This window comes from Girardinichthys multiradiatus, chromosome 13, assembly GCF_021462225.1.
Source record: "Girardinichthys multiradiatus isolate DD_20200921_A chromosome 13, DD_fGirMul_XY1, whole genome shotgun sequence".
In the NCBI taxonomy this organism is placed as follows: Eukaryota; Metazoa; Chordata; class Actinopteri; order Cyprinodontiformes; family Goodeidae; genus Girardinichthys; species Girardinichthys multiradiatus.
Window position 1 is genome coordinate 3,493,285 of NC_061806.1, and position 27,415 is coordinate 3,520,699.

The 27,415-nt window shown below is 41.7% G+C and overlaps 1 protein-coding gene across 2 annotated transcripts; it reads right to left on the reverse strand.

Annotated features, from left to right (window-relative positions):
- top2b (DNA topoisomerase II beta) lies at positions 1-27,094 on the reverse strand. 2 transcript variants are annotated; one of them, XM_047384537.1, is made up of 36 exons: positions 26,582-27,094; positions 22,189-22,353; positions 21,573-21,663; positions 19,494-19,557; positions 18,475-18,620; positions 16,351-16,448; positions 15,530-15,742; positions 15,190-15,363; positions 15,011-15,112; positions 14,795-14,932; positions 14,570-14,708; positions 14,225-14,382; positions 13,031-13,156; positions 12,837-12,947; positions 12,567-12,672; positions 12,375-12,484; positions 12,152-12,244; positions 11,886-12,000; positions 11,677-11,798; positions 9,013-9,161; positions 8,173-8,404; positions 7,289-7,423; positions 6,924-7,124; positions 6,636-6,831; positions 6,423-6,514; positions 6,132-6,287; positions 5,881-5,964; positions 3,845-4,039; positions 3,644-3,761; positions 3,369-3,527; positions 2,155-2,371; positions 1,984-2,066; positions 1,685-1,780; positions 1,380-1,523; positions 1,219-1,304; positions 1-483 (listed from the first exon to the last, which is right to left on the reverse strand). In XM_047384537.1, the coding sequence occupies exons 1-36, from the start codon at positions 26,621-26,623 to the stop codon at positions 313-315; spliced, it is 4,827 nt and encodes a 1,608-aa protein (XP_047240493.1). In that variant the 5' UTR covers positions 26,624-27,094; the 3' UTR covers positions 1-312. The 2 variants fall into 2 exon arrangements, with proteins under 2 accessions (XP_047240493.1, XP_047240494.1); XM_047384538.1 differs by lacking the exons at positions 16,351-16,448; positions 18,475-18,620; positions 19,494-19,557; ... (1 more) ...; positions 22,189-22,353; positions 26,582-27,094 and adding an exon at positions 15,933-15,958.
- Positions 27,095-27,415: the final 321 nt, after the last annotated feature.

The window sequence follows — 27,415 nt, forward strand, 5'->3', positions numbered from 1 at the left end:
AAATGTGAACATTTTATTCTTTACTTTCAACTTCATGTTCAAAAAGTTACATAGTATCTTAACAGTTAAAATGTGCTAAAGAACAGCGCTCTAAATTCCTAAAAGCTGCTTCCGACAAATACAGAACATTTCAATGAGCGTAAAAAAACAAACCTGTATATGTATATTAATAAAAAGTGTAAAACACCTACACATTAAAACTTAATCAAACATCACCATTAATGGAAAAATAAAACAGGAAAATGTACAAAAGTCTGAGGGAATACAAGAGGAGGAATCTTCCAAACAAGCGGAGTGGATCTGGATGGGACTTCAATCAAACATGTCGTCATCATCTTCCTCGTTTTCCGAATCATGGTAGTACTTCACCTCCTTCCTGGCACGGCCCGGCCTGTCGCGGGATGGAGCCATCGCAGTGCTCAGGCTGTTGTCATCGTCCTCTTCATCCTCATCCTCATCCTCGGACGGAGGTTTCTGAGGCTTCTGCACAGGGAAACATTTTGAATTTAAAAACTGCATAACTAGAGGAGATCTCCAGTTACTGTGTGGTCACCTACTCCTACATTATATTATATGGGTCATTCTGTGTTTTTATTTTTAAACCAGATGTTTACATATCCTGAATAAAAACACAGACAAACTTTTATTTTTAGCGTCCAACAATAAATGTGACTAAAAGGGCAACCCAGCGGTTACAGGACGAACCTCTACCACCTGAGCCAGCGGTAGGTACTGCTGAAGATGGTGAGAGCCATTACCCACAGTGAAACAAGTCCGGTACCAACATGAGCTAAAAGGTCACTCAGAGAGGAAGAAGCCATAACTCCTTAAGCAAGTTAAAAAGCTAGATTTCATTCTGTAAATGCTCTCATGGACAAAGACCTTCAGTTTTGGAGACATGTCCTGCAGTCTGATGAAACTTTCCATCATTACATTCAGAGGAACAAGGGGAAAGCTTGCAAACCATCTCAACTATAAAGTACGGAGGTGGCAGAATAATGCAGCAAGGGGGTCTTGCTGCAGGTGGGACTGGTGCACTTCATAAAATAGATGGCATCATGAAGAAACAACACTGTGTGGAAATTATTGAAGCAACATTTTAAGACACCAGCCAGATAGTGAAGATATGTGCATTTCTGTCCAGTGCATGTAAGCTTCTGGAAGCCCGGTCATTATACTGCCTCCATAAGATTCATGCCGAACACTGATGACACTCACTTTGCCGACAGGTTTTGCAGCTTTTTTCATTGGACTGTACTCATCTTCAGATCCAGAGCCCTTCCTCTTTCTCCCCCGAACTTTACCTGCAATCACAAATGGTGACAAACCCTCACTGACAGGAATGTGATGTTTTCATTTTATATTAACAGAAAATGTACCTTTAAAGGCTGGTGCTGGCTTCTTGGAGCTGGTATCACCGGTGTCAGAGTCAGAGTCCCAGATAGACTTATCTGGTTTCTTTGCTTTTGGTGCTGGTGGTTTCTTAGGTTTGGGAGCCGCATCAGAGGGCTTCTTAGCTGCACCTGAACCCAGGACATAAAGTACTGCAGGTCACGCAGAGTGAAGATGGCTAACCAGCAAATATTTACACAGCATCCTCAGAGCACTAAATCCTGGTACACTGCTGCATGGCAGCTGCTATGCTGCACTATAGCGCCCTTCGCTGGCTGATCTGAGACATTACCTTTCTTTGCTGGCGATACTTTGTCAAACGCTGAGCTGCTGGAGTAGGTGGAGAACTTCGGGCCGGTGTCTTCGTCACTGTCCGACCTGGAGACATCTGCAAAACAATCAGGATATAAAGGCAGCTCCTTGTCAGCACGTTCCTGCAACTTTTTATGACCTTATCGGTTTCTTTCAAACCGTTCCATGAATCGTCTTTTTTAACTTGTCCAGAGTTCAGTTGTTCCAAGCCATGGGAGCAACTAAAAGCCTCTGGCCTGAAACTTCTGATGAATCCACAGTGATTCCATGCATACTCACCACTATCGTTGCTCTTTTCAGAGAAGGCTGACTTGGATGAGAAGATGCTGGGTTTCTCTTTCTTTTCAGCTGCAGGTACAGACCTACATAAGGAGATATAAAGCATGCAGTATTTAAGTGAACAGAAATTAGTGCCATCCATCAACAGCAGCTATGTCTTCTAAATCTTACATGGGCTTTTTGTTGGGTGAAGAGTAGGAGTCTTCGTTGTTTTCCTCTTCCTCTTCGTCCTCATTTTGGTCACTGTCGCGGTCCTTGATGTCTGAGAAACCAAAGTCATCTTTGACTGACCTCACCGGGGAGGAGGCCACATCATTGTCGCCGTTTTCCTCCTCATCTGCCTCCTCCTCCTCCTCTGAGAAGTCAAATGTGTATTTTGGCTTGGAAGCTGGAAGATGAAAGCAGAATCAATGTCAAAGCATATTACTGTTGCCAGGGAAGCTGCTGCCTGCACTCTCATTGTTTTAGTTGCATTTGGGTTGCATCAGATGGCACCAACAGACAGCTGAAGCTGCAATAGCTAATAGGCTGGTTTTTGGCCGGTGGCAAATTGAAAACAAACTGTTAGTGAGAATTCAAATCAAATCCTACAAGTCATGATAACAAGTTGCCCAGTGTTGCTTTCATGTATTATGAAGCAGACAGAACCCAGAGACTCAGGCAGTGTTCCAGATAAAGGTTCTCAGTGGACACCATTTGGAAGCAGCCCTCCTTTGCTCTGGGTACCCTTAGATACAATCAGTGGGATCAACGGACTTCTGGGGTCACCTTATTAATAAACAGAGTCCACCTGAGTGTAATTTAATCCACTGGACTTCAGCTAAGTATAGTTTCTACAGCAGCAGTTCTGCTTTAGATTAAAACCAAACAGGCCACAACTTGAGGACTTTTCTCACCCTTAACCTCTGTACTGACCCTGCTGAGCACAGCTCCACGTCTTTGATGCCACACAGGCGGCTTGGTTTGGATTTGTGTTTCTTTGAAGGCCAGAGGTTGCTCAGAGAGGAGACCATCTCTGTGGTTTATGATGGGACAGCTCTGTGAAAGTTGTGCTGTAGATGACTGGTTATATATGTTAAGCTGAACAGAACATTAATTATAGTTCGTCCCATTCAATAATGTACATGAATTTCCAATGTTAGGGTTATTTACAATATTTTATAAGACACGTGTATGAGATATTGGTAGTGGACCTATCAAAGTAAAGACAATACATGTTATGAACTATCACATCACAGCCCTATGCGGTTTATGATTGGAAAGTGGAAACACTTTTGTACGGCTCTGTATCCTATAGTCTTCAGTTCTGTTATCTCCACATGTATCAGGAAATGTTTACTAGAGGGGTGTGTTTAATATGTTCTGAGAACCTGCTGCTGTTTTACCTGATGCCCTCTGAGACTTGGTCTCTCTGGGAATGATAGGTTCGTTGTCCTCCAGGTCACTGTCTGACTTGGACTCATCGTCAGACCAGGGGTTTCTCTTCTTCACCTTCTTAGCAGTAGGTGCTTTAGGTGCTGGAGGCTTCCTCACTTTGGGAGCTCCTGAAGCAAAATAAACAGGATTATCCGACTGGCTGCTGACCGTCAGAGTTCAGGGATTTAAACACCAGTGAAAGATCTGAAATCAGCTGCAGCATGTTAAACTCAAGAGTACTGACCCGGCTCTTTCTTCTCCTTCTTGACCCGTGGAGCTTTGGGTTTGGCTACAGAATTTTCTGCAGTTCCTCCTTCACCATCATCATCAAACTCCAACTTCACAGCTGGATCTGAGTCACCCTGAGAACAAAACAACTCCTGATCATCATGGATCCTGGATGTTTTTAGGTTTAGATTTCTACAGAGAACACCTGAGTAGTTACCTTCTTCTTCTTGGTCAGCTTCTTGGCTGCATCGGATTTGATTGGCTGAGTTGGAGGGTCCACTCTGCGGCCGAATGGTGACGGCATGGTCTCCTCCAGGTTCATCTTCTTCACTTTAGGTTTGCCTACTTTCCCCTTCACCAGTTTGATGGCCTTCCCTGCATTCTGTTCCTCCCTCTCCTGGGTCTCAACATTCTGTCCAATGAAAAACAGACAGAAAAAAGAAAGTTCAGCATCAACACTAAAGTGTTCAGTAAAACAAATTCATTAATGGCTTTTCTAATGCTTCAGTTTCATGTGAACTGGTGTTCTGAGCAGGAGCTTCACAACACAAGTGGCTTTATTTCCTATATCCTTGTTAGCGCTGCTAAAGATGTGGTTTCAGAAAGGTGACCAACGGGCATCATCTCATGCTGGGTTATAGGATGCAGGGGGGAGAGAAGAATCCGAACACTGATGCTGAATCAGCATCACTGACTGATACTCAAAAAGCTCCAAACTAAATCCATCAAACGTATTTCTTGATGGATTCTTGTGAAAGGTATCTGTGCTACGCAGCTAGCTGTGAAGATCTGGAGCAGATAACACCTTGTTGCTGATTGTTTAAACCTTACAGATTTACCATGTTTTCAATCATGCATCAGTGCCGATCATTACTTCTGCTGATTACAAACTGTTCCAACTCAGCTGATCAGGATCCATGCTGTGTAGCTTGTAGTGAAAATCAGTTTACCATCTGTCAGAATGGGTCAGAACACCGTCTGTGACTTTTACCAGCATAGGATTCCTCATTTTATGCAGTTTTGCTACATGAAAATGTCAATATTTGATAGCATGAAATTGATGTCTCTGATGTGTCCAGAACTGTTGGGATTACATGATAATGTAATAAGTACGTTCATGGAATAAGTACTTATACATTTAAAACATCTCTGATTGCTGATCCAGCTACATGAAGTCAGAGAGGACAAACTGGAATAAATAATACATTTTAGTGATGATCTCAGGATGTTGTGGAGTTAAATTCTCCCATTCATGAGCCTTCACAGTTTCATGTGAAGAAAACTGAAGGAATGAACGAACACGATGTGCTCAGTCTGCCATGTTGTTAATGTTAGAAACACAAACTTTCTGGGGATGTTTTGTAACCAACACAAAGTCATACATAATTACAAAATGGAAAGAAAATTAGAAGATGCTTTTCAAAATTCTTAATAAAAATCTGAAAAGGGGACTTTTGTTGCAAATACAGCTGCAAGCTTGTCTATCAAGGTTTCTCATGAAAAGATTGACCTTTTTGCCCCTTCCGTTTTGTAAAACATGTCAAGTTCTGCCATGATTGGATGGAGTAATCTTGTTAAGGTCAATATCCAAGTCTTGCCACAGATTTTCAGTTGGATTTTGGTCCAGACTTTAACTAGGCCATTGTAACATAAATCTGCTTTGATCTAAATCATCCCATTGCATGTCTGGCTGTATGTTTCAAGTAGTCGTCTTGCTGGAAGTGAAAGTCCACCCCAGTCTTCTGCAGCCTCTAACAGGTTCTCTTCCAGGAATGTCTTGGATTTAGCTCCATGCATCTTCATATTATTACTGACAAGCTTTCCTGTTCTTGCTGAACTTTGCACCAAGTATGCAGGCTAAAAAGTGCCATTTTAATCTCATCTGAGCAGAGCAGAGTATAAATAAGAGATGAATAAGAGTGACCGTTTGTTGGACTAACCACTCATTTCTCAAATCATTTAGTTTATCTGATCATTTTATTCCTGGATCAAAGAGCCTCTGTAAACACAACATCAACATTGTGGATCTATAGAACACGTTGATGGTTAGGACTACAAATAACCCAACCACATTATTTTATCCAGCCAGTGGTGAAAAAAGTCTGACAGTTCTTCTGGGAACTTTCTTAAACAAAGGTGTTGATGACATCTCAAAACAATGAACAGAAACGAGGTGTGGATTGATCCAGAGCCTTGTACCATATTGCTGTTTGTGTTTGAGAATAAGAGATAAAATAACGAACACAAACTTACATCGAGCTCTTCAATGAAGACAGCCAAGTCCTCTTTCCACAGATCCTCATGAGATTTCCTCTGCAGATCATTAAGTTCACCTCTCTGCACAAACACTGATTGGGTCAGCAAATATCTCACACACTGTCTTATGCACAGGTGTCATTCTGAAAATTTGAAGCTCATTGCAGCCATAACTAATCTGGTGAAGGAGCACAGAAGAGCGGAGGGTGATGGAAACAAGTCCAGAAAACAACAACAATGAAGAATACCTTGTGATCCCTCTGCTTGAGCAGCTCATCCACCTTCTCCTTAGTCAGGCACCAGAGAGGCATGTTAAGAATGTAGTTGAAGTTTGGACCCGACGTGGAGCCGGAATCCACGGAGCTGTCGCTCTCATGCCCATCAGGAGCGTCTTCTTCCTGAGCCTATCAGGGAAGTCCCAGATTCCATCATGCAGCAACGAGATCCAACTCAACATTTGTTCTACTGCCTTGCATCACAACTGTTTTCTAGATGAACTTGTCACTCTATAGCGTGTGCTGTGTGCAGTTCTGTTGTACCTTTTCTTGAGCTTTGGACCAAGCAACTACTGGGTCCGATTCAAAGCCCTTCTGCAACAGCATACGGATGAGTTCACGTTTGGATTTATTTTCTGTTGAGAAAGGATATCAGTGAACTTGGAAAGAAATCAGCTCCTTACAGAAGACCAGCATCAGAGCTGAGGTTTTAAACAATCGTGTTAATGTGCTTCTAAAGGGTTCAGCAACACTCACCAATTGAAATCTTTCCTTCGATTTTCTCCAGCACAAAGCGGGCCTGGTTGGACAGTTTGGAGGCCTCAGCCCCCAGGCTCCCCAGTAACCAGTCTTTCCTCAGCTTGTAGTAGTGCAGACGAAGCTCAAAGAACTCCTTGAGGATGTCTTGGACTGAATCATACCTCTTTAGACACCCCATATGGTCAAAGAGCACCTGAAATTTACAAAGTTAATAAGAGTGTTGGGCATAATCTGTATTTTATAGCAGAAAATAGTGGCAGTAAAATTACTGATGTTATTTGTTACCATGGAGTTACAGGTGAGGCTGGACTGCAGCTTGAAGACCTTGTGGAGGCCGACTGCCTCGGCCTGAGCCAGCTTCTCCTCAGACATGCGGACCACAAACTTAACCGTGGCATCTGTGTGATACTCCTTGTAATCAGAGATGAGAGCTGGAGTCTTGTCAGTTCCCTGAAGCATGGGTTCCAGCACAGACTCCTTATAGGCCTGCATACACACATGCCGAGCTCTAGTTACTGTCAGCAACACATCAGACATGTTCTACGCTACGTTATGCTGCTGCTGGTGCTGCTGGTGCTGCTGGTGTGAGAAACAAATCCAGAACAGGCCCCCCAAACCAGCCATCTACAGAACACAGCATTGAACTGTACCTGAGTCCATGTCCGAACAGGAAGCTCTGTAATCTCGATGGTGTTCTTGTCTATGACTGACACTTCTCCACTGACCAGGTACTGGTTGTGGCCCAGTTCATGGAGCAGCCCTTTGAAGTTTTTGTAACTGGGAAGCTGGGTTCAGACACAACAAAGAAACATACACATACAAGCATTACATCGAGAACAGTAACTGTAAAAACAGATTGCCCTCTAATGCATCAAAGCTTCCAGAACAGAGGAACCTCTACACGACACCAGGTTCTGATCGTTGGAGCTGAGCGAGTTCCAGCTGCAGCTCCTAAGCTGAGCTTTGGAAGTCTGCAACATTAGGCAAAAAAAATGAACTAAAAACCTGTTGTAAAATGCACAGCAGCGTAATTAGCTTGGATTTTTTTTACATTTCTTTCATAAACAATAAAATACATCAATAATTAGCATACCCAGTGGCCAAATAAATATTTTCCACATCCCTCCTGACCTTTTTTAATAAGTGCATCTGTGGATCTCGTGTTTCTGAAAACCATGCTTTGAGTCGTGATGTAATGAAATGTTTAAGATAGAGTTGATGACTGGTAAATAGGAGTCACATTTCAGAACAACCATTACACCCCCAGAAGGAAGTCAAAGTGCTGATTGGATGGAGTAATCTTGTTAAGGTCAATATCCAAGTCTTGCCACAGATTTTCAGTTGGATTTTGGTCCAGACTTTAACTAGGCCATTGTAACATAAATCTGCTTTGATCTAAATCATCCCATTGCATGTCTGGCTGTATGTTTCAAGTAGTCGTCTTGCTGGAACCTGACCAGGTACTGGTTGTGGCCTAGTTACCAGAGTGCTACCAGCCGTCATGGCTGAGAAGACATGCAGTATCTTTGTTTACCATCGGTAAGGGGTCCTGGTGGTTGAGCATTCTGTTGATGTTGTTAACAATCTCCCTGGGATCGTAGTTTGGGATCTTGCAGGCCCAGCCTGTCCCAATGCCCTCCGCTCCGTTCACCAGCACCATGGGAATGATGGGAATGTACCACTCTGGCTCCACCTTCTGGTTGTCATCATACAGGAACTTGAGCAGATTGAAATCCATCGCTGGGAACAGCAGCTTGGCGAGGGGGCTGTAGGGAGAACGATCATTATGACACCAGGGAAATACCAACATCTCTGGTCTCTCTCAGAACATGAATAAAATCAAAAACTAATTTGCTCATCAACATAAACTATGTTGTGACTGAACTGTTCCTAACGTAATAAACCCAGGCAGCTTTACTGTAGCGTGTTGTCTCCATCAGTATTTGGGTCAGTCTTTAAACAGAGAAGCCCCTGGTATCTCTCAGAGGAACCCACACCAGGGTTGCACCGTATTAAGAAATCATGAAATGGTAACATTATAGTTAAATCTTGCTATTTTACATCTGCCACTACAAAGCTTCCAACCCTCTCTCTTATCTTTAGCACCCGGACCACCATCATCTGTGTCAAGTGTGGACATCTATATTACTGACATGCAATCAGAGCTAGCAAACACTGAAGTTCACACTGCAACATTAATATACTACCATGATGATATACTTGTGGTATATTGAGCAGTACTCAGCAGTGGTTAGGCCAAATAAAGCCACAGATAAGCCAGTCTAGAAGGTTAACCAGTGGGACCAGCCTTTAATACACCAACAGGACATTTAAATGAGATGAGACTGAAACATTTCTGTTCTCTTTGTGTTACCTAAGCATGGTGAAGATGTAACGGGGGCTGGCAGCATCTTTGCCTCCATTGATGCGGGTACCGAACTGACCCAGAGGCTGCAGGATGTTCACATTGTTGCTCCCCACAAAGTTCTGGGCTAAGTTCACTATGGTCATCATGAGAGCTTGCTACAAGACACACAGGAAGTAAATGAAGCCGAGTTAGTGAGCAAAAGTACAGAATAAAGGTTCTGACCCATGCTCATGTTTTTATGTTCATGTTTCTGCAGAAGCATGGATAGGAGTCATCTCAAGCTGCTTTAACATCTCCAACATATTATTATTAACATATCTAAAATGACTAAAAGGTTAGTCTGATAATGCATCAGGAGCACAAACAGCAAGAGTTCAGCAGGGAACTGACTGCTGTTAAATATTTGTAACTTTCTATTTGCTCATTTGTCCCAAATTAAACACAAAGACTATAAGAAGCCTTCTGACAACATCATGTTAATAAACTCCAACTATTACTGCAGAGCTGATTCACATTTTATCACTGAGAGGAAGAATTTTGTAACGTTACACAAATTTCAATGTTTTATATCAGGGGTTTGTAATAAACCAACAAGTAGAGCATTACTGTGCAGTGGAAGGAGAGGTGACTGATTATGAAATTACTTACAAAGAAAAATCTCCAAAGTGTGCATTCAGAACTCAATTATTACATGGATTCCTTCATTCATCTTCTATAACGTTTCTTCCATAGTGGGTCACAGGGGAGCTGGAGCCTATTTCCAGCAGTCTATGGGTGAGAGGCGAGGTTCACCCAGGACAGATCACCAGTCCATCGCAGGGCAACACAGAGACACACAGGACAAACAACCAAGCACACACTCATTCACACCTAAGGGCAATTTAGAGAGACCAATCAACCTAGCAGCCATGTTTTTGGACTGTGGGAGGAAGCTGGAGTACCCGGCGAAAACCAATGCATGCACGGGGAGAACATGCAAACTCTATGCAGAAAGACCCCCTGCCAGGAGTTGAACCAAGGACCTTCTGGCTGCAACAGTGCTACCAACTGCGCCACCGTGCAGCCCCGTACAAGGATTCAATTCAATTCAAAAATACTTTATTAATCTCAAAGGGAAATTAAATGTTCTAGCTCATATTATGAAGGTTTCCTCAAAGAGCCGTTGTAGATGCTGATGGCTGTGGGCAGGAAGGATCTCCTGTAGCGCTCCGTCTTACAGCAGATCTGAAGAAGCCTCTGACTGAAGACACTGTTGTTGTAGGACAGTCTCATGAAGAGGATGCTCAGGGTTCTCCATAATGTTCTTCATTTTATGAAGAATCCTACTTTACACAATGATCTCCAGAGAAGTCCCGAGAACAGAGCCAGCCTTTTTTATCAGCTTGTTGAGCTTTAATTAACCACTGATTATTTAAACCTCAGTCTGCTCGTATGGTCAGAAAGCCCCAGAGACGGACAGAGTTGGGATGTTATCCTGCAGCCACGTCTCAGTGAAACACAGGATACTGCATTCCTGATACTCTGGCAGACTCCTAAGGGCTTGGAGATCATCCAGCTTGTTTTGCAACGATGTCACATCAAAAATTGATGGAACGTATTTCTTGTGCTCTGCATCCACAGCCTCCTTTTCAACACATCTGGGATTTGGAGCTGTTGTTGAGGTATTATTTAAGCTTCTGACATGTCTATTAGCTGATCCTGGCTGTAAAAAACACTGTGTTGCTATGGTTACACATCATAACAAAATGTCCAAAAGGAGAATGTTATCAGCAAACATCCTTCCAGCTGCACAGTATCCAATACTGAGGAGGATAAAACAATTTTTATTCACAAAAAGAGGAATTAAAGTTTTTAGAAAGAATATATCAGAATGAAAGTAGAGCTACTCCACCATGCTGCCACCTTGAGGGGCATAATTCTATAAAGTCTGCCTGCGTGCAACAGGATTCTGGCTTGAGAGGCTTGTTAGAGAACAAGTAGCATCGTGGAGATCAAGGAACCCAGCCAGGGAGGAAGTAGTGGAGAAAGCAGAGTTAGGTTCTAAAACAAAATCTACACTTACATGCTTCCAAGTTCCTCTTTTTAAGTCTTTAATGAACAAGTCATCAATGACATTCAAATAACCAAGTCTAAAATTTCCCTATCTATTCAGAGCTGCTCATTTCCACACCTGGATGCATTCAAGCATGTATAATATTCCTGATCCCTGCTGGTCAGTCTGTCATCTGAACATGGCAAGATTATGGCAAACCTACCGAGATAACCTGACAGCCCAGGCAAAGGCCGCATTAATCAGAGAAGCTGTGGAGGAGCTGCAGTGAGCCACATCCCAGGCAAGAGAATCTTTAAGGAAGAGTGGCAAGAAGCAAAGATCTGGTGAAGGAAAGCCAGAAGATGAAAGCCAGCTTTCCCCTACATTATCTAAGGGTGGTGCTCACCCCCTCCTCTACAGTTTACTGCAGGCCACCAGATACATGTGGAAGAAGGTGCTCATACTTTGAAAACTACGGCCCATTTTCCTTCTGCTTCATAGATCTGCAGTCCTTTGAGTAGGTCTGTGCCTTAAAATCTGAATAAAATACATGAAAGTTGGTTGTTGTACAGAAATAAAGTGTGAAGAAGGGTTATGAGTACTGTTGCAAGGCACTGCATAATCCTTGTTGACTGTACCTCTCCATGATGGTAGGCAGACATCTCAGCCACAGAACCAGCCAGCTGAGCCACCTTCACTTCCCTCTTGTCATTCCGCTTCAAGCAAGTGAACAGCACCTTCCTCTGACCCGGTTTTAAGCCTGGAAAAGCACATATGTGCAGATGAACACGCATGATCCTGTGTGTTTTACATTATTTTAAAGCCCAGAGACAGAACATTTACAAACCATCGACCAAGGATGGGATGGATCTCTCGTTGTCCGAGTTGGAGAACAGAATCAGCTCTTTGTTGATGAAGTCGTTGTATGAGAGATGTTTGGCCTGAGTTCCATAAAGGTATTGCTGAAAAAAGTTAATAATTGTTAAAGCCAGTTAGTTTTTTCAAACAAATAAACACATATCCACCTTCATCAGACACAGTTAAAACCCGATGGGTTTTTATCCATATAGTTAATAGAACTTTCTCCCACAACAGCTGAGTGATGCTACCAACCTCTGGCAGGCCGTGCATCCTCCTCTGACGTCTGTCCTCCATGAAGTTAGTCAGCCACTCCTTCCTGTCGTCCGTCTTCTTCTTGCTGAAGGCCTGGACAGACAGAGTCACGCCCCACAGGTTCAACTAGCTCATAGCAAAAAGGTGCTGCTTTTAAAGAGCCCAGTGGTACCAAACAATGGTTTAATGGTATAACCCGTTGTTAACCTGTTCCTGAACTTACCAGAGTGATGGCAGCATCATCCTCAGCACCGTTATATCTGAAGGTGATCCGATGCTTCTCCATGTCTGCAAAGTACTCCTTTGCCTCTTTGCTTGTGCTTGTACCCAAACCTGAAGCACGGGGTGGAGATTGAAATTAAAAAAACATATGAATAAATGTTCTAATTGAAGATAAAAGATATAAGTAACAAACCTTTGTAGTACTTTATATGCCAGGTTTTAAAATTCTCGGTTTGTTTCTTCCACTCTTCAAACTCTGGAAGGCTGTAGAAGGCCAGCTCCTGTTTGTTTTTGGTCGCCTGCAGACCAGAAATCAGTTATTCAGCAGCAGGGTTCTGTTAACAGGCTCGGAAGTACACAACAAAAGCTACAGTGTACATTTGGCTAAATGTCGCAGCCGTATCAGCAGGTCTAATCAAAAGGTAAATGCATTAGTGCATGTTTATGTCTGTTACCGTCTTACTTTCACAATAGGTGTGATAAATTGCTCCAGGAATGTGTGTTTCAGCAGGGAGGGCCAGTTGTGGTGGAAGAAGTTAATGAGCAGACCTTTGATGTGGGAGCCATCTTGATCCTATCAGAAGACAACACATGTTTTAGCTACTTCCAGGGCTGATATTAACCTTCCAGCAGCAGTGAGTCCATGAGGCAGGTCACCTGATCCGTCATGATCATGATCCTGCCGTAGCGCAGAGTCCTGAGAGATTCTGGGTCATCGTAGCTCTTCTTATACTGCAACCCAACTATTTTGATGATGTTGTTTATCTCGGCATTTTCCATTATCTGTAAACAGAAAGAAAACGTTAGATGCTCATAACATCATTCTGAATATTCCTGTCTAAGCATGCATTTCTATTTAATATGACTGTTTTTACATTTAACCTTCCTGGCAACTTGTTTTGTTGGATTTCCAGTCTACTGCTGACTCCTGCTACTATGTTGAGCATATCATTTTATACAATATGGAAGAAAAGTATTATTCAGAATGTGCTAGAAGGACCAACGACACCGGAACCAGCTTCTAATGCTGTTCATTCTGGACCAGATCTAATCTGACTGTGAGCTGGTTGCTTTTAGAAATGACTCCAAGAAAAAGAGGCTTATAACGCTACCAGGTAGAAACACAACAACTAGTTTGATGAAATGAATGCTGGATTCAGTCAAATAAAACATCCTCAAGTAAAGGAGGACTCTTTTAAAACAAAAGGGTCGAGTTGTAGGAAATGTTTCTTGCTGGGTCAGGCTTTGTTATTAGTGCTAAATGTATCTAATGTGATCCAATGTACTGCATATCATACAGTAAACCTAGACGTTGCCCTGTGTCTTGGTTGTTTCCATTCAGTAAATCTAGCTGTTGTTGTGTTCAGTGTCCTGGTTTGTTCCTGTCTCCATAGGGCAGAAGAGGTGGATGAAAACATCAGATTTTATAACCCTCTTAATATATTGTTTACAGTTTTTCTGTTTTTCTTTAATTTCACAGTTTAGGATGTTCTAGTCTGCATCTTTGGAATGGTAGCCAATGCCTGAGCTGCAGCAGATACTATCTGTCAGACATGACCCCTTGGAGACACAGACTTAAAGCATCACTTCCACATTTGTTGAACTGTTGTTCGTTAAGAACAAGAACCTTATTTAGATTCTACGGCGCTGTCCCTCTTCTGTCTTTGTAGTCCAGATAGATTCACAACAATGCTGACATGACAAAGAAAGACCCACAAATATCTATAAAAAGGTTCTGCCCAACTTGTTGGCCACTGTCACACTATGTTAGCGTTTAACAACTAGAACTAAATCACTCTGATCCACCCCCACTGAATTTTATTTCACAAATGTCACCACTGGATCCCCCACCTGTTTGTGAGTTGCTTCTCGCACATTCAGGATCTTCCCTCTCAGCGGGAACACTCCGTAGCGATCCCGACCGATGACTCCCAGACCGGACACAGCCAGAGACTTGGCTGAGTCTCCCTCAGTGAGGATCAGAGTGCAGTCGGAGGAGTGTTTGCCACCTAAAAATGAAACACAAAGACACGAAGTATCCTGTGGAGATTAACAGAGTTTTAATGAAGTTCTGGTGTAAAAAAGGGTTGGCTCTGCAGTCAGTGCTCCAGATTTGGGATTTGGTTTGAAAAGGACAAAGTCAAGCAATGCTGGTGAATTAGAAAAGACTACAGCTGATCTTTGTATTAATCACACCTGCATCATTGGCGTCATCCAGCTTGGGGATGCCTTTGATCTTGCTGTATTTCACAGAGGAACACTTCTTGTTCAGCTGTGTCTGAGCTTTGAACTTCACCCAGTTCAGTATGCTCTCCACAATCCCACAGTTGGTGGCCTGTGGGGGACAAAAAGGAGTTGCTTCCAGGTCTAAACAGTAAATAAAAGGTGTGTAGAACTGAAACAAAGGGAAAGTGTCCTCACAGCTCTGATAAACTTGTCAGACAGAGGACACTTGGACCCAAAGTTCTTGGTCTGGAGTGTCATGTTCTCCTTGGTCTGGGAGTCGAAAGTTGGATTCTCGATCAGCGCATTCACAAAAACCCAGATGTGGTTCTTCACCTGAGACCCACATGAGAAAGATGGTTAGACCGTTTTAAAAAGGAAGTCTTCAATTTCCTAAATTCTTTGGTCAGCCACCTGGAAGGGTTTCACTGACACTCCAGCCTTGTTCTTCTTCTTCACCACTTCTATAAGCTTCGCCACAATCTGCTCCACCACGTAGTCAATGTGTCTGCCGCCCTGAAACACACACAGTCTCACTGTTAATACACCTCTTTTTTGTTTTTTTTCCAGCTTTCAGTCTGAGATCTACATACCTTTGTTGTGGCAATGCTGTTTACAAAGCTGATCTGTTGGAATCCTTTCTCGCTCATGGTGAGGCAGACCTCCCATCGATCATTCACTGTTTCGTTGATCACCTTCAAGGGGACGCCCGTCTCATCCAGTTTGTCCTTTACATATAAATCCACATAGCTGCGGAAGCCATTAACCTTTAATGAACCAGAGAACAGATACAGCACAGACAAAGTAGGTTGTTTAGCCATTAGTTGGAAAAAACTATTTCATGTCATTCTTCAGGAAAGAAAATGGAAATAATAGGATTATTTTGCTTGTGAACATGAAATACAAGATAAAGATGTGGAGAGGGAGACTCACAAGTAACTTTTTGCCATTCAGTGAGACTTTAACTCCTCTGCAGGAGCCGGCTACATCATATGCTCTGCGGGTGAGAAGTGCTACGATATCTTTGTCCAGTTTCTCCATCTTGAACTTGGCTAGGTCTGGTTGGAACGTCACACAGGTGAAGTCTTCCCCGTCAAAGAATTTGATCTTGGGCTCAGATGTCTTGGTCATATTGTTCTGCCATGTCTGAGGAGTGTCACACACAGTAACACACAAGTGCTGTTTCTGCTAACGCAGCATGTTAAAACTGTAAACGCTTCAATGTGCACAGTTCCTCTACACCCGTGGCTGATGATGTGCAGTTTGTCCACATCCCACACACTGTGGAAAGGAGAACCCCCAGTGACACCAGCAGCTGTGATGAGAATGGTCTTACCTGAGGTCTGACAGCATATCACAGGCCTACAAACACAGCAGTTACTTCACTCACACAGCAAAACACACTGGGGAAGATCTTGTATCAAAATGTGAGTTAGATAAAGGAAGTATTAAAACTCTGTGAAATCTGAGCAGATCAGTGAATCAGTGAATTGTCAATGGTCCTGGTCACCTGTGATTGCTTTAATCTCTATCTCAGAACAGTCGCAAAAAAAAAATGTATGTACTATAATACTTTAACAACATCATTTTAACTCATCTCTCATTTGAGCGCAGAGGCTGAAGCTGGAGTCTGTGATTTATTTGCTGATTTTATCAGTGTATTTTATATTTAGAAAGAGTGACTGGGTTAACAAAGCTCTCTCGTCCCTTGCATCCCTCCCCTCCAGGGTTACTGACATGAAGATCCAGCTCACCTGTTTGAAACTGTGTCTGTACTCCTTGCAGGCAGTTTCCACTGTGAACTTAGTACTGAAGATGTTGCAGAGTTTAGCACCGTACCCATTCCTTCCACCTAGACACAAATCAGAAGAGTCAGAAAGGCTGAACTGAACGAAACCTGAAGTTCTACAAAAATCCAGTACATGCAATAAGAGAGACAAAAACAAAATGGGGCAAAGCTACAGGATAAAAACAGATCTGCTTTCATCGGCCTCTATTGTACACAAAGACCCTTTTACTTTAAATTCAGTGAAAACATGGTTAGACCATACATTTGGAAGTCTCATCATGTACAACAGATGACCTGCTGTAGCTCCAAATGCTTATTCTGACAGAAAGATGCAAGAATACATAGTGTGTTGTGGTTTGTTGCATGTAGAGCTGTAGAGATGCAGACCAGTCAGGGGGCCCATACTGGTCCATGTCAATACGGTTCTAATTAACTCTGTGTAGACAAAACCTCCAAAAAAGGTTTATCACCTGCTTTCCTTTAGGTTAATGACTAGTGTTTCAACTGCATGCTGGGATATCCAAGAACAGACCGGAACATAAAGGGAAAGCTAAGAGCTACTAGATCAACTAAATTATGTGCAAGGTCTATATTATACTTCTTCCAGCCAAGCACATGGAAGAAGTGTCATTTTCAACCCGAAAACAATGTGGACGAAGCTGATCCCAATCATGTAGAAATGCTCAATTGTAACTGGACTGATGGGATGCATTTGGGCACATGCACATGTAGAGACCAGCAACGGGCGTGTAGTGTGGCGTTTTCCTTCTTTGATTTTTAGCAATTTAATCCGTTTGATTTTATTTTTACTGTTTAAATGCATCGTAACTTTTGCATCAAATGCTCCGGCTCTGTTCAACAAAGATGGACTCTAATTGGTTAGCCTGGGTTTCCTGATAAGTCAGCTGGACAACCTGTTGTGTGCAGGTGAAGTCACCGGTGTCGCTCGTGAGGCCAGAATTCAGTACTCCAGAGACACACCTGGTGGTGACCTCAATCTACTGCAGGTTACAAGACAGTGTTTCCCCGCCTCCAGACCTCTGGAGGAAGATTCTTAGGCTACGTTCACACTGCAGCTTGAAGTGGCCCAAATCCGATTTTTTTTGCCCGTATGCAACCTGTATCCAAACCTTTCGTGACAGTATGAACAACACAGATCCGATTTTATCAAATGCGACCCAGGCCACTTAGATATGTGGTCCTAAATCCGATATGTATCTGATCTTTTCAAATGCGACCTGTGTGTGTACGACCAGGTCGCATTCATCCGAGCTGTACGTCATTGATACTCGACAAACGTCACTATTCTGGGTCCTGCTACACAGAAGCGGGAAAAAAAAGCAACAACCGTGGCGGACATGCTTGCTAATGTTCTGGCTCCAGTTGGAAAACAACTTAAAACTCGCAAGATATAGTCCAACATTTATTTACTTCCGCAAACACGAAGCTCGCTCGCCACATTGTGACGTCATTGCGTCGTCTACTGCGCACGTGAGACACTTGAGTTGTATGAATGCGTTCACACAGGAGGTCACTACAAGTCACATATATTTGGAAATGTGAACGACCGTGCAAAACAAAAATCGGAATTGAGCATTAAGACCTGCAGTGTGAACGTAGCCTTAGTCCCAACATGTCGAAAACAACTTGGTTCCCAAACTGAACAAGCTGAAATGATCCTGCTACTCTGACTGGATTTTATTTGATAAAGTCTAGATTATTTTGGTATGATGGGTTTTTACCCACTGATTTAATTTCTGCCATATGTATTTCTCCTATTTGAAGTCTTGCTCTTTTCTTCTGTGTCCTGGTTTGATACTCGGAGCACTTTGAGCTCTGTTCTATTTCATAGAATGTATGAATGTTTTGAACAGCTGCAAAACAAATCTATCTACGGTTATCAATAAAGTTACCTTGAACTGGTTTGTACATTTAACAAAGTATTTATACAAAGAATGTTCAGAATGGTCTTGGATGTTTGAAGTGTTTTTGTAGAGATCTGGATGAACTGACTAATGAATTAAACGGCTTGTTTAAAACAAGGAATGAACTGGAACAACTGACTGATCTTCTGGTGAGCAGTTCTTACCTGTGACCTTCTTTTCTTCATCATCATAGTTGCTGGAGGTGAGCAGATGGCCAAAGATGAGTGCTGGAACATACATCTTCTCATCCTTATGCTCTACCACAGGAATGCCTTTCCCATTGTTCCAGATGCAGATGGTGTTAGAGTCACTGATGAAGGCAGAATAAAAATCAAATCCTATTTACATTATCAATGATCCATTGCAGAGTTTTGCTTTTCAATATAATCCTCTGGAACCGTTACCATAAACATAAACATAACATAAAGCTCTGAGGTTTATTCAGCGAGCTGCAAAAAAATGTATAGTTGATTTTCAGAAGTCAGATGCTAATACGGATCCCAAAGAAAGACGCTGGAACCTGGGTCAGATCTCATAAACTTTTACTCCATAGACAACAACTATTTATTGCATGAGAATAAAACTATACATATATATGCATTTTTGAAGCAATATCAAATGGATATCCTGCACTTTTGTACGATTGCCTGTATTTTGTTTTACGGTAAAACAAAAAAAACACGCTCTGTTCGATAAAACCAGCTCATGGCTGCAGGGCCAATGTGGAAAGCTGAGTAATTAGGGATCAGATCTTTTTTATAACTGTTTCATAATGTCTCTGGCTAAAGATTTTATTACTATAAAAAGGAAAACGTGTTGTTTTTATAAAAACAATCTTCTCTGGCACATGGAAGTGTGCGCAGCCACCAGGCAGGCAAAGACGTTTGATCATCTCTTTGTAACCACATGAGCAGCAGAGCAGAGCGAGACAGGATCAATAAGATTATTTAGCTGGCAGCTGAAGAGACAGCGAGATGTTGAAACACCTGTCAGGCCATGCAGTGACTGTTATTACAGTTATTGGCCAAGCCAAGCCATCACAGCTGACTGACAGATGTCAGAACCCCGAGGAGCAAAACATTTTTCCTGCAACAAACAGCGCTGCCCAAATATCACCCTCGTTTTCACACTCATGTCGGCAAAGCAGTATGTATTAATAAAAATAAGTACTGACTATACTCACGGGTCAATGTTGACCTTGATGGATGTCATGTTCTTGTCCCTTTGTTTGTTGTCTGCTGCATTGACTGTCAGAGGAATAAAACATCAAGCTTTTACAGTCAAAGAGCGCTGAGAACAACACAGTCAGTCAACTGTATTCACTGCAAGTAATCAGCTGTTTAAGACTGAAATATTGGTCTGAAACCTGCTAAAAAACACAAGTTCATGCATTAATGCACAACTCCAGACAGGATGCATTATTTGGTCCTTTCCATAAGGGGTAATATAACATTGATTAGTTAAGTCCTGTGTAGGGCTCCAAATATATACCCCCATCACAGGGTCAGTGTGTGTAAAATAAATAAAGCAAAAGAATGTTTGGAATGCAATGTTATGTTTGTTGGCTACTATATTCTAAATATCAGGAATCCATGAAGGACAACAAGTAGATTTAGCCTTTTGGATGAAAATGACTGCATCAGATGGCTACACCTGACACAGAGGATGGGGCCCAAGATGCTTCAAGTCACAGAGAGTTGGAGGCATCGTGATGACAGAAGAATGAGAAAAAGGGGAGGGAAGAAAACAGGGATGATATTGGTACCATTTACCAATCCCATCACAATCTCATGAGTTTCTATTATGTACCAGCCTGAGGGCTCCCAGCTAGTTTAAGGACTAGTTTAGACTTTGTACTGTAAAAATCCACGTTTTCTTATCACTGTTTAAGTGCTGTTTATTCAACCACATGACAACAACCACATCGCTGTGTTGATATTCAGGCGTAGTGTGACACCATGACTTTCCAAGACCTGGGATTTTTCCCCAGAACTTTCATTTAACCTGACCGCTTTGTTAAGCGTTTCCACTGTGGAGTCAATGACAGGGTCACTGGTGCTGAAAGGTAACTCCTCCCACGGTAGCAGCATCAACAGCTGCTGAGAATGGGAGAGAGCTTTTCATAGCTTAAATCAAATCTGACCCCAGGTGGCTCTGATAGCTGCCTTAAGGTCATCTGCATTGTTGGGTCGTGTGTCTCTCATCTTCCTCTTGACCAGACTCCATAGATTCTCTATGGGGTTCAGGTCAGGCCAGTCTGCTGGCCAATCACAGTAACACCATGGTCAGTGAACCAGCTTTTGGTACATTTGGCAGTGTGGGCCGGTACCAAGTCCTGCTGGAAAATAAAATCAGCATCTCCGTAAAGAGAGACTGGACTTGAAGCAACGTGGATTCTGTGCCTCTCCACTCTTCCTCCAGACTCTTGGACCTTGATTTCCAAATGAAACATTACTTTCATCTGAGAAAAGCTACTTTGGACACCTCTGATTAAGAAGCCTATGAAACATGTGTTTTCAGTTTATTAGTTGATTTGCAGCATACAGATGTTGCAAATGCACCTTTTTCTTTATATATGTGTATATTTGTATATTGTATATTCTTTAATGCAAAAAACAAAAACCAGAGAGCAAAGTGTACCGGAGTCAAATTCCTTGTTTATATGTACGAACTTGGCAATAAAGCTGATTCTGATTAGGGTGTGAATTTTTTCACAATATTCTAACATTTTGAGATGTTCTATTTTTGGATTTTATTATCTGTAAGCAATAATATTTAAAATGACAAGATTTGAGGGACAAACATATTAACCTTTTTCACAATATTTAAATTTGATGATTCAAATAAAAGATATACCTGAACTCTACAGGACTGATGAACTATATGAGGTTTATGTCTAAAACTGTTTGATGACTACTTAATTGAAAGCATCAAAACAGCAGATGGACTGAGACAGCAAAATAACAAACATAATAATAATAATTTTGTTGACAAATACATTTTTGCAGCTGGCTTTACTCTTTGTGAGTGACTTTTAGCCTTTAATATTTTTTGTGTATGTGTAACACATTTTAACCATAATAATATTAATAAATACAATTTTCATATTGTTACAGTCTAGTCTGTAGTCAGGCCAACAGAGATGAGCTCAGACGTTCCAAATGCTGCCAACACACACGTGACAGACTACATATATGTGGGCTAACATTTCAGTTTGGGAGGATAACCCTGAGCAACAAATAATCAGGTCAGGTCCACTTACCAAGAATTTCATCAAAGATTTTATACAGCCCAGGAACATAAGTGATTTCCCTCTGGTTCATTCCAACATCTTCATCAAAGACCCACATTGGCTGAAAGAGTTCAAACATCGACAGCATTGGAGGTCACAGAAAACACACAACTCTTCTGGTGGCAGCACCAAATCATTTTGGACAATGGCCGGAGGAATTCATCATCTTCAGACCAATAGGTTTATAGGCTGCTCCAAAGCATAGCTGAGATATTAACAGTGTCCAGATGTGACTGGAAGCCGGTCTAAAGGTTCTGTAAAAGTTCTCTACGCTGTTATAGGTTGTAACTATTTCAGGTGAATTGAATTGAATGAAGTGGTCATTATTTGGGTGATCTACTATGGAGGAAAATTTGTCTTTTTATTATTTAATCAAACAGAAAGTTATTTAAATACAAAAAACAGGAATTTTCAGTGCTGAGAACATCCTGAGCGGGGCCTAAGGAGGAACCATGCAAGGCGTCTCCCTATTGGTTAGTGCTGACTGAAGTAACAGACTCTGGTCTTTGGGAATTACTATAGGTATTTTGGTGAACTAAGAGATAATTCTGAGAGTCAGTAAAAAAGCAGTGTATCACCAGCTTACCTGAGTGACAGGCTCCAGGGAACCAACATATGTGTCTGGACGCAGAAGGATGTGCTCTAGAGGAGTCTTCTTCTGGTAGACTCGCTCCACAGACAGCTTGGAGCTTGCCTTGTCTTTCTTTCCTCCTTCCATCTTTCCAATGTCACCTTTTCCATTAGTAGCCTCCTGTTTAAGACAGTTGTTTCTGCCATCAGTACACAAAGTAATTAAATGTATATTGTATACATTTCTAAAACAGAAGAACAAGCTAGCATAGGGGTAGAATATAACATCTCCAAGCATCTCCAGGTGATCACTAAAGAAATAAGCTTTTTCAAGTTGCTGCACAGTAGCGTAGTTGTTAGTACTGTTGCCTTGAGTTAAAATCCTGAACAAGGTCTCTCTATATGAGGTCTGCATGTTCTCCATGTACATGCAAGGGTTCTTCCCAGGTACTCCTGCTTCCAGAGTCCAAAAACATGCATGGCCGATTAATTGGTGCCTGTTAAATTGCCCTTAGGAGTGTGTGTGTGCGTGTGTGTGCTTTGTTGCCCTGTGATGGACTGACTTCCTGTCCAGGGTATCTCCCGCCTCTTACACCAGTCCCCCTGCGATGATGCAGAGCTAAGCAGGTAAAGACAATGGATTGATGGGATTGTTCCAAGCATTAGTCTGTAACTTGTGATGAAAACAGTGAGGGGCGTGGCGGAATACATAACGTTTTTATCCACAGAAAAACGGATTTTCCAAAGGTGTAAGCCTACTTAATCTTATAAAAGATGAATAACAGGCATGCTGATTGGTGACCTGAACAGCTATAGAAACTCTCTGCCTCATTCATTCACACAAAAATCATTGATCATACAACCGTTACAGGTTTACTCCCTTTCATTCCATTCATCATCTAACTGAACTGACACTTGGTCAGGAGCAGTAATTTAGGCTCTTCTCTTTCAAAAAGTGATGTTCTTGTTCATAGTGTTACTTCCTCACTGCGTAGGGCATTAGACAATGTAGTCTTCTTGAAAGGTAATTATTTATAGGAGGCCGGCTCCCTGGTTTAATTCAGAGGTGCTTATTTTAAAGCACAACAGTAGGAAACTGAAGAGAAAATGGTGCTCTAACCAGCTAAAGGACTCCTGGTCTGTAAAAATATAAAGTTATAAAAAGACACTTAGCCAAACTAAAACAGCTTATTTCTCATCATTAATGGAAGTGAATACAAATATTCTAGTTTTCTTTTTAGTACAGTTGCTAAACGTCAGTCATATGAGTCATAGTTCTGTGCAAGCTTCTGTATTAGCTCCATCTTAACCTCCAACTCGTATGTTAGACCCAATCCCAACCAAATTATTTAAGGAAGTGTTCCCTTTCGATTACCGGCCCCATTCTAGATTTGATTAATCTATCTTTAGTAAATGGATCAGAACCACAGGCTTTTAAGGTAGCTGTAATTTAACCTTTACTTAAGAAACCTTCACTTCATCGAGATGATTTACTAAATTACAGACCTACACTCACCGGCCACTTTATTAGGCACGCCTCGCTAGTACTGGGTTGGACCCCATTTTACCTTCAGAACTGCCTTAATCCTTGGTGGCATAGATTCAACAAGGTACTGGAAACATTCCTCAGAGTTTGGTCCATATTGACATGATAGCATCACACAGATGCTGCAGATTCGTCGGCTGCACATCCATGATGAGAATCTCCCGTTCCACCACATCCTAAAGGTGCTCTATTGGATTGAGATCTGGTGACTGTGGAGATCATTTGAGTCCAGTGAACTTATTGTCATGTTCAAGAAATCAGTCTGAGATGATTCGTTCTTTATGATATGGCGTGTTATCCTGCTGGAAGTAACCATCAGAAGATGGGTACACTGTGGTCATAAAGGGATGGACATGGTCAGCAACAATACTCAGGTAGGCTGTGGCATTGACACGATGCTCAATTGGTACTAAGGGGCTCTTTTTCGGACCATTCTCTGTAAACCATAGAGATGGTAGTGCGTGAAAATCCCAGTAGATCAGCAGTTTATGAAATACTCAGACCAGCACGTCTGGCACAAACAACCATGCCACATTCAAAGTTACTTAAATCCCTTTTCTTCCCCTTTCTGATGCTCGTTTGAGATGCAGCAGATCGTCTTGACCATGTCTACAAGCCTAAATGCATTGAGTTGCTGCCATGTGATTGGTTGATTAGAAATTTGCGTTAACATGCAGTTGGACAAGTGTACCTAATAAAGTGGCTGGTGAGTGTATATCCAATCTTCCGTTTTCATCTAAAATTCTTGAGAAAATAGTTGCTAATCAAATGTGTGAATATTTCCACAGTAATGACCTGTTTGAAGAGTTTCAGTCAGGTTTCAGAGCTCATCATAGCACTGAAACAGCACCAGTGAAAGTCACTAATGATATTCTTATGGCCTCAGATAATGGACTAGTGTCTGTACTGGTTCTGTTAGATCTCAGTGCTGCATTTGATACAGTCGACTATAATATTCTCTTAAAAAGGCTGGAATATGCTGTAGGGATCAGGGGAACAGCGCTAGGCTGGTTTAAATCTTATCTGTCTGACAGATTCCAATTTGTTCATGTAAATGATAAATCATCTTTAAACTCCAGGGTTATTGTGGAGTACCACAGGGTTCAGTACTTGGGCCAGTTCACTAAATATATGCTTCCCGCCAGTTATTATCAGGCAGCATGGGATACATTTTTACTGTTACGCTGATGATACTCAGCTTTACTTATCCATAAATCCTGATGAACCCAACCAGGTAGATAGACTACAAGCATGTCTTGAAGATATAAAAACTTGGATGACTTTAAATTTTCTGCTTCAAATTTAGACAAAGCAGAAGTTGTCATCTTTGGACCAGAGTCTTTGAAAAATAAACTGCTTAGTCAATCAATTAATGTGGACCACATTATATTGATCTCTGGTAATAAAGTAAAAAACATTGGTGTTATTTTTGACCAGGACATGTCATTTGAATCCTATATTAAAAGGCTTAGGCTGCTGGAGGACATAATGCTGACTTTTACTCTCTCTGCTGCATTCTCATACTACTCTCCAGTTTTGAGTCATTTGCTGTTATTTCAGCTTTTAACTCTATGTTCTCTCGGTTTTTTCTCTTTTTAGAAGCTACATCTGGGGGTTGTTTATAAGACAAGACGTTTCAACACTGTTTATATGCACGAAATATGTTATCACTGTAAGACTACTGTTACAGTTGCTAGCAATGCGAACGAAAACAAGCAGGAAAACTGGAACGCTACAACTCGGAGATGAAGTAAACTCAGACATTACAGTTCTGACTTCTGAGGTTAATGGAACGCAGCATAATATTTTCCTTCTACAGATGATAGACTTGGCTCTGTTTCTCTCCTAGACAGAACTATTGGTGCTCTGTTTCATCCTATGGACTTGAAAACTGGCTCAGAGCTTATCTGCTTAGCTGTGTTTATTTCCTAAATGAAGCCACTAAAGGAGCTACTACTACCATTAACAGGTTGTCCGCCCCACAGGGCAATACATGGACACACAGGACAAACAACCACGCAGACACACTCATACATAAAGACAATTTCAAGACACCAATAAACATAACAGTCATGTTTTTGGGCTATAGGAGGAAGCAGGAGTACCTGGAGAGCACCCAGACATGCACCTTGAGAACATGCAAATTCCACGCATAAAGACCCCAGGCAGGGATTTAAACCGAGGACCTTCTTGTTGCAAGGCCACAGTGCTTACTGCCCCTTATTTTTATTACATACAGTAAAGGTATGGAGGTACTCTATAGTTTCACAAATAGCTCTTTAAAGACCCCATCCTTATTTTACAATTATCCAGTTCATGTTTGACAAGCATAAGACTTTCAGACAGGACTTTATTTAATGTGGTCTTAATGCCAAAGAAATATTGCTCTTGTTAACGTTTTCTAAAAAAAACTAAAATGATCACAAAACGCAAACTACATTTGAAAGAACCTTCCATCAGTGTAAACTTGGTTTAAATGCTGACCTACGACTCAAATACAATCCGGAGTCCCGAAGGGAATGAAAAATCCTTTTACTCAAGTAGAGAATCGGAACCTAACTACATCCTCGTAGGTTGTCCTCACTACCTCGGGTTATGTTTGTGCTTGGCTTGGCCAAAACCCACCCAGGGTATTGTTATTCGGCCCCGGTCTATGGGGTCCAGGTCATACCTTTAAACAGAGGCAGAAGCCGGCTGGGGCAAGTGGGACAACCCTACGGACTGGTTGGGCCATTTAAACGCAGTTCACAGCTATGACCGACCCAGCTTTGGGTAAAGTACTTTAAGAACATGTAAGCATAAAAAACACAAAATATCTAAAATATTAAAGTTTGTATGTTGGCTATATTCTAAACTAACTTACCAGCCAAGATAGTCCCCCGTTTCCAGCGGCGCCGTTGGACATCTTCCTTTGTGATCCTTAATTTGTTTATGATGCAGCTCACAAAATGTCTTCAGCTCCAGTCAAATTGAAAGCCCGTCAACTTTGCAAGCGTCTTACATGCTAAAAGATACATAAACCTGTTTATCGCCCATATTCCTTTCTTCTGCAGCTTCAACACGATCCAAGGAATGAATCAAAATAAGCAAAGGAGGGCAGCGTATCGCAGCTATTGTTAAAATCGACCAGCGGTGTCACCGTAGGCCTAAACTTTCAACAAAGATGCTAACCGACCTGAACGCTTAATAAATACTGTACAAAATAAACGAGTTAAATAGGGGTCAAATTTCACAAACAAGCGGTAAGAAGTAAAATATTAATTTAACTGAAACCCTCTGCAAAACAGTTCATTAAATATTTGTTCCATTTAATAATAAAAACGCATGTTAGCTAACAACAGCGCCCGATGTCCGGCTCCGCCATCTGCAACACACTACAAATCGTCTTGCAAGGAAACTAACCAATCAGATGCTAGATTTTTCAAAGGGACCGGTATTCTGACCAATAGGAACTGTTTGCTTATTGTTCACCTTGCTCTTTTCTGAACACAAGATGGCGGCAAAAAGCTCAGCTTATGTTTCTAAAGATTTTTACTCGATTTATGCGGAAAAAAAAAAAAAGAAAAAAACTTTGGGAAAAAACTTCGATAAACTATGAGAGTTTTATATTGTCATTAAACTACATCGATGAAAACAGCCTTAAATTTTTTTTTTTACTGTACCACAGTATTTTTGCAATTAGAACTCTGCGTCAGCA

Bases quoted from the DNA above. Each gene is read 5' to 3' on its own strand.
- top2b (XM_047384537.1), bottom strand. From the start codon at position 26,623: ATGTCCAACGGCGCCGCTGGAAACGGGGGACTATCTTGGCTG. The intron at 21,664-22,188 runs GTAAGCTGGTGA...GAACTCTTTCAG, and splicing joins CCCTGGAGCCTGTCACTCAG to CCAATGTGGGTCTTTGATGA. The intron at 484-1,218 runs GTGAGTGTCATC...TTCCCTGTGCAG, and splicing joins CTGCAAAACCTGTCGGCAAA to AAGCCTCAGAAACCTCCGTC.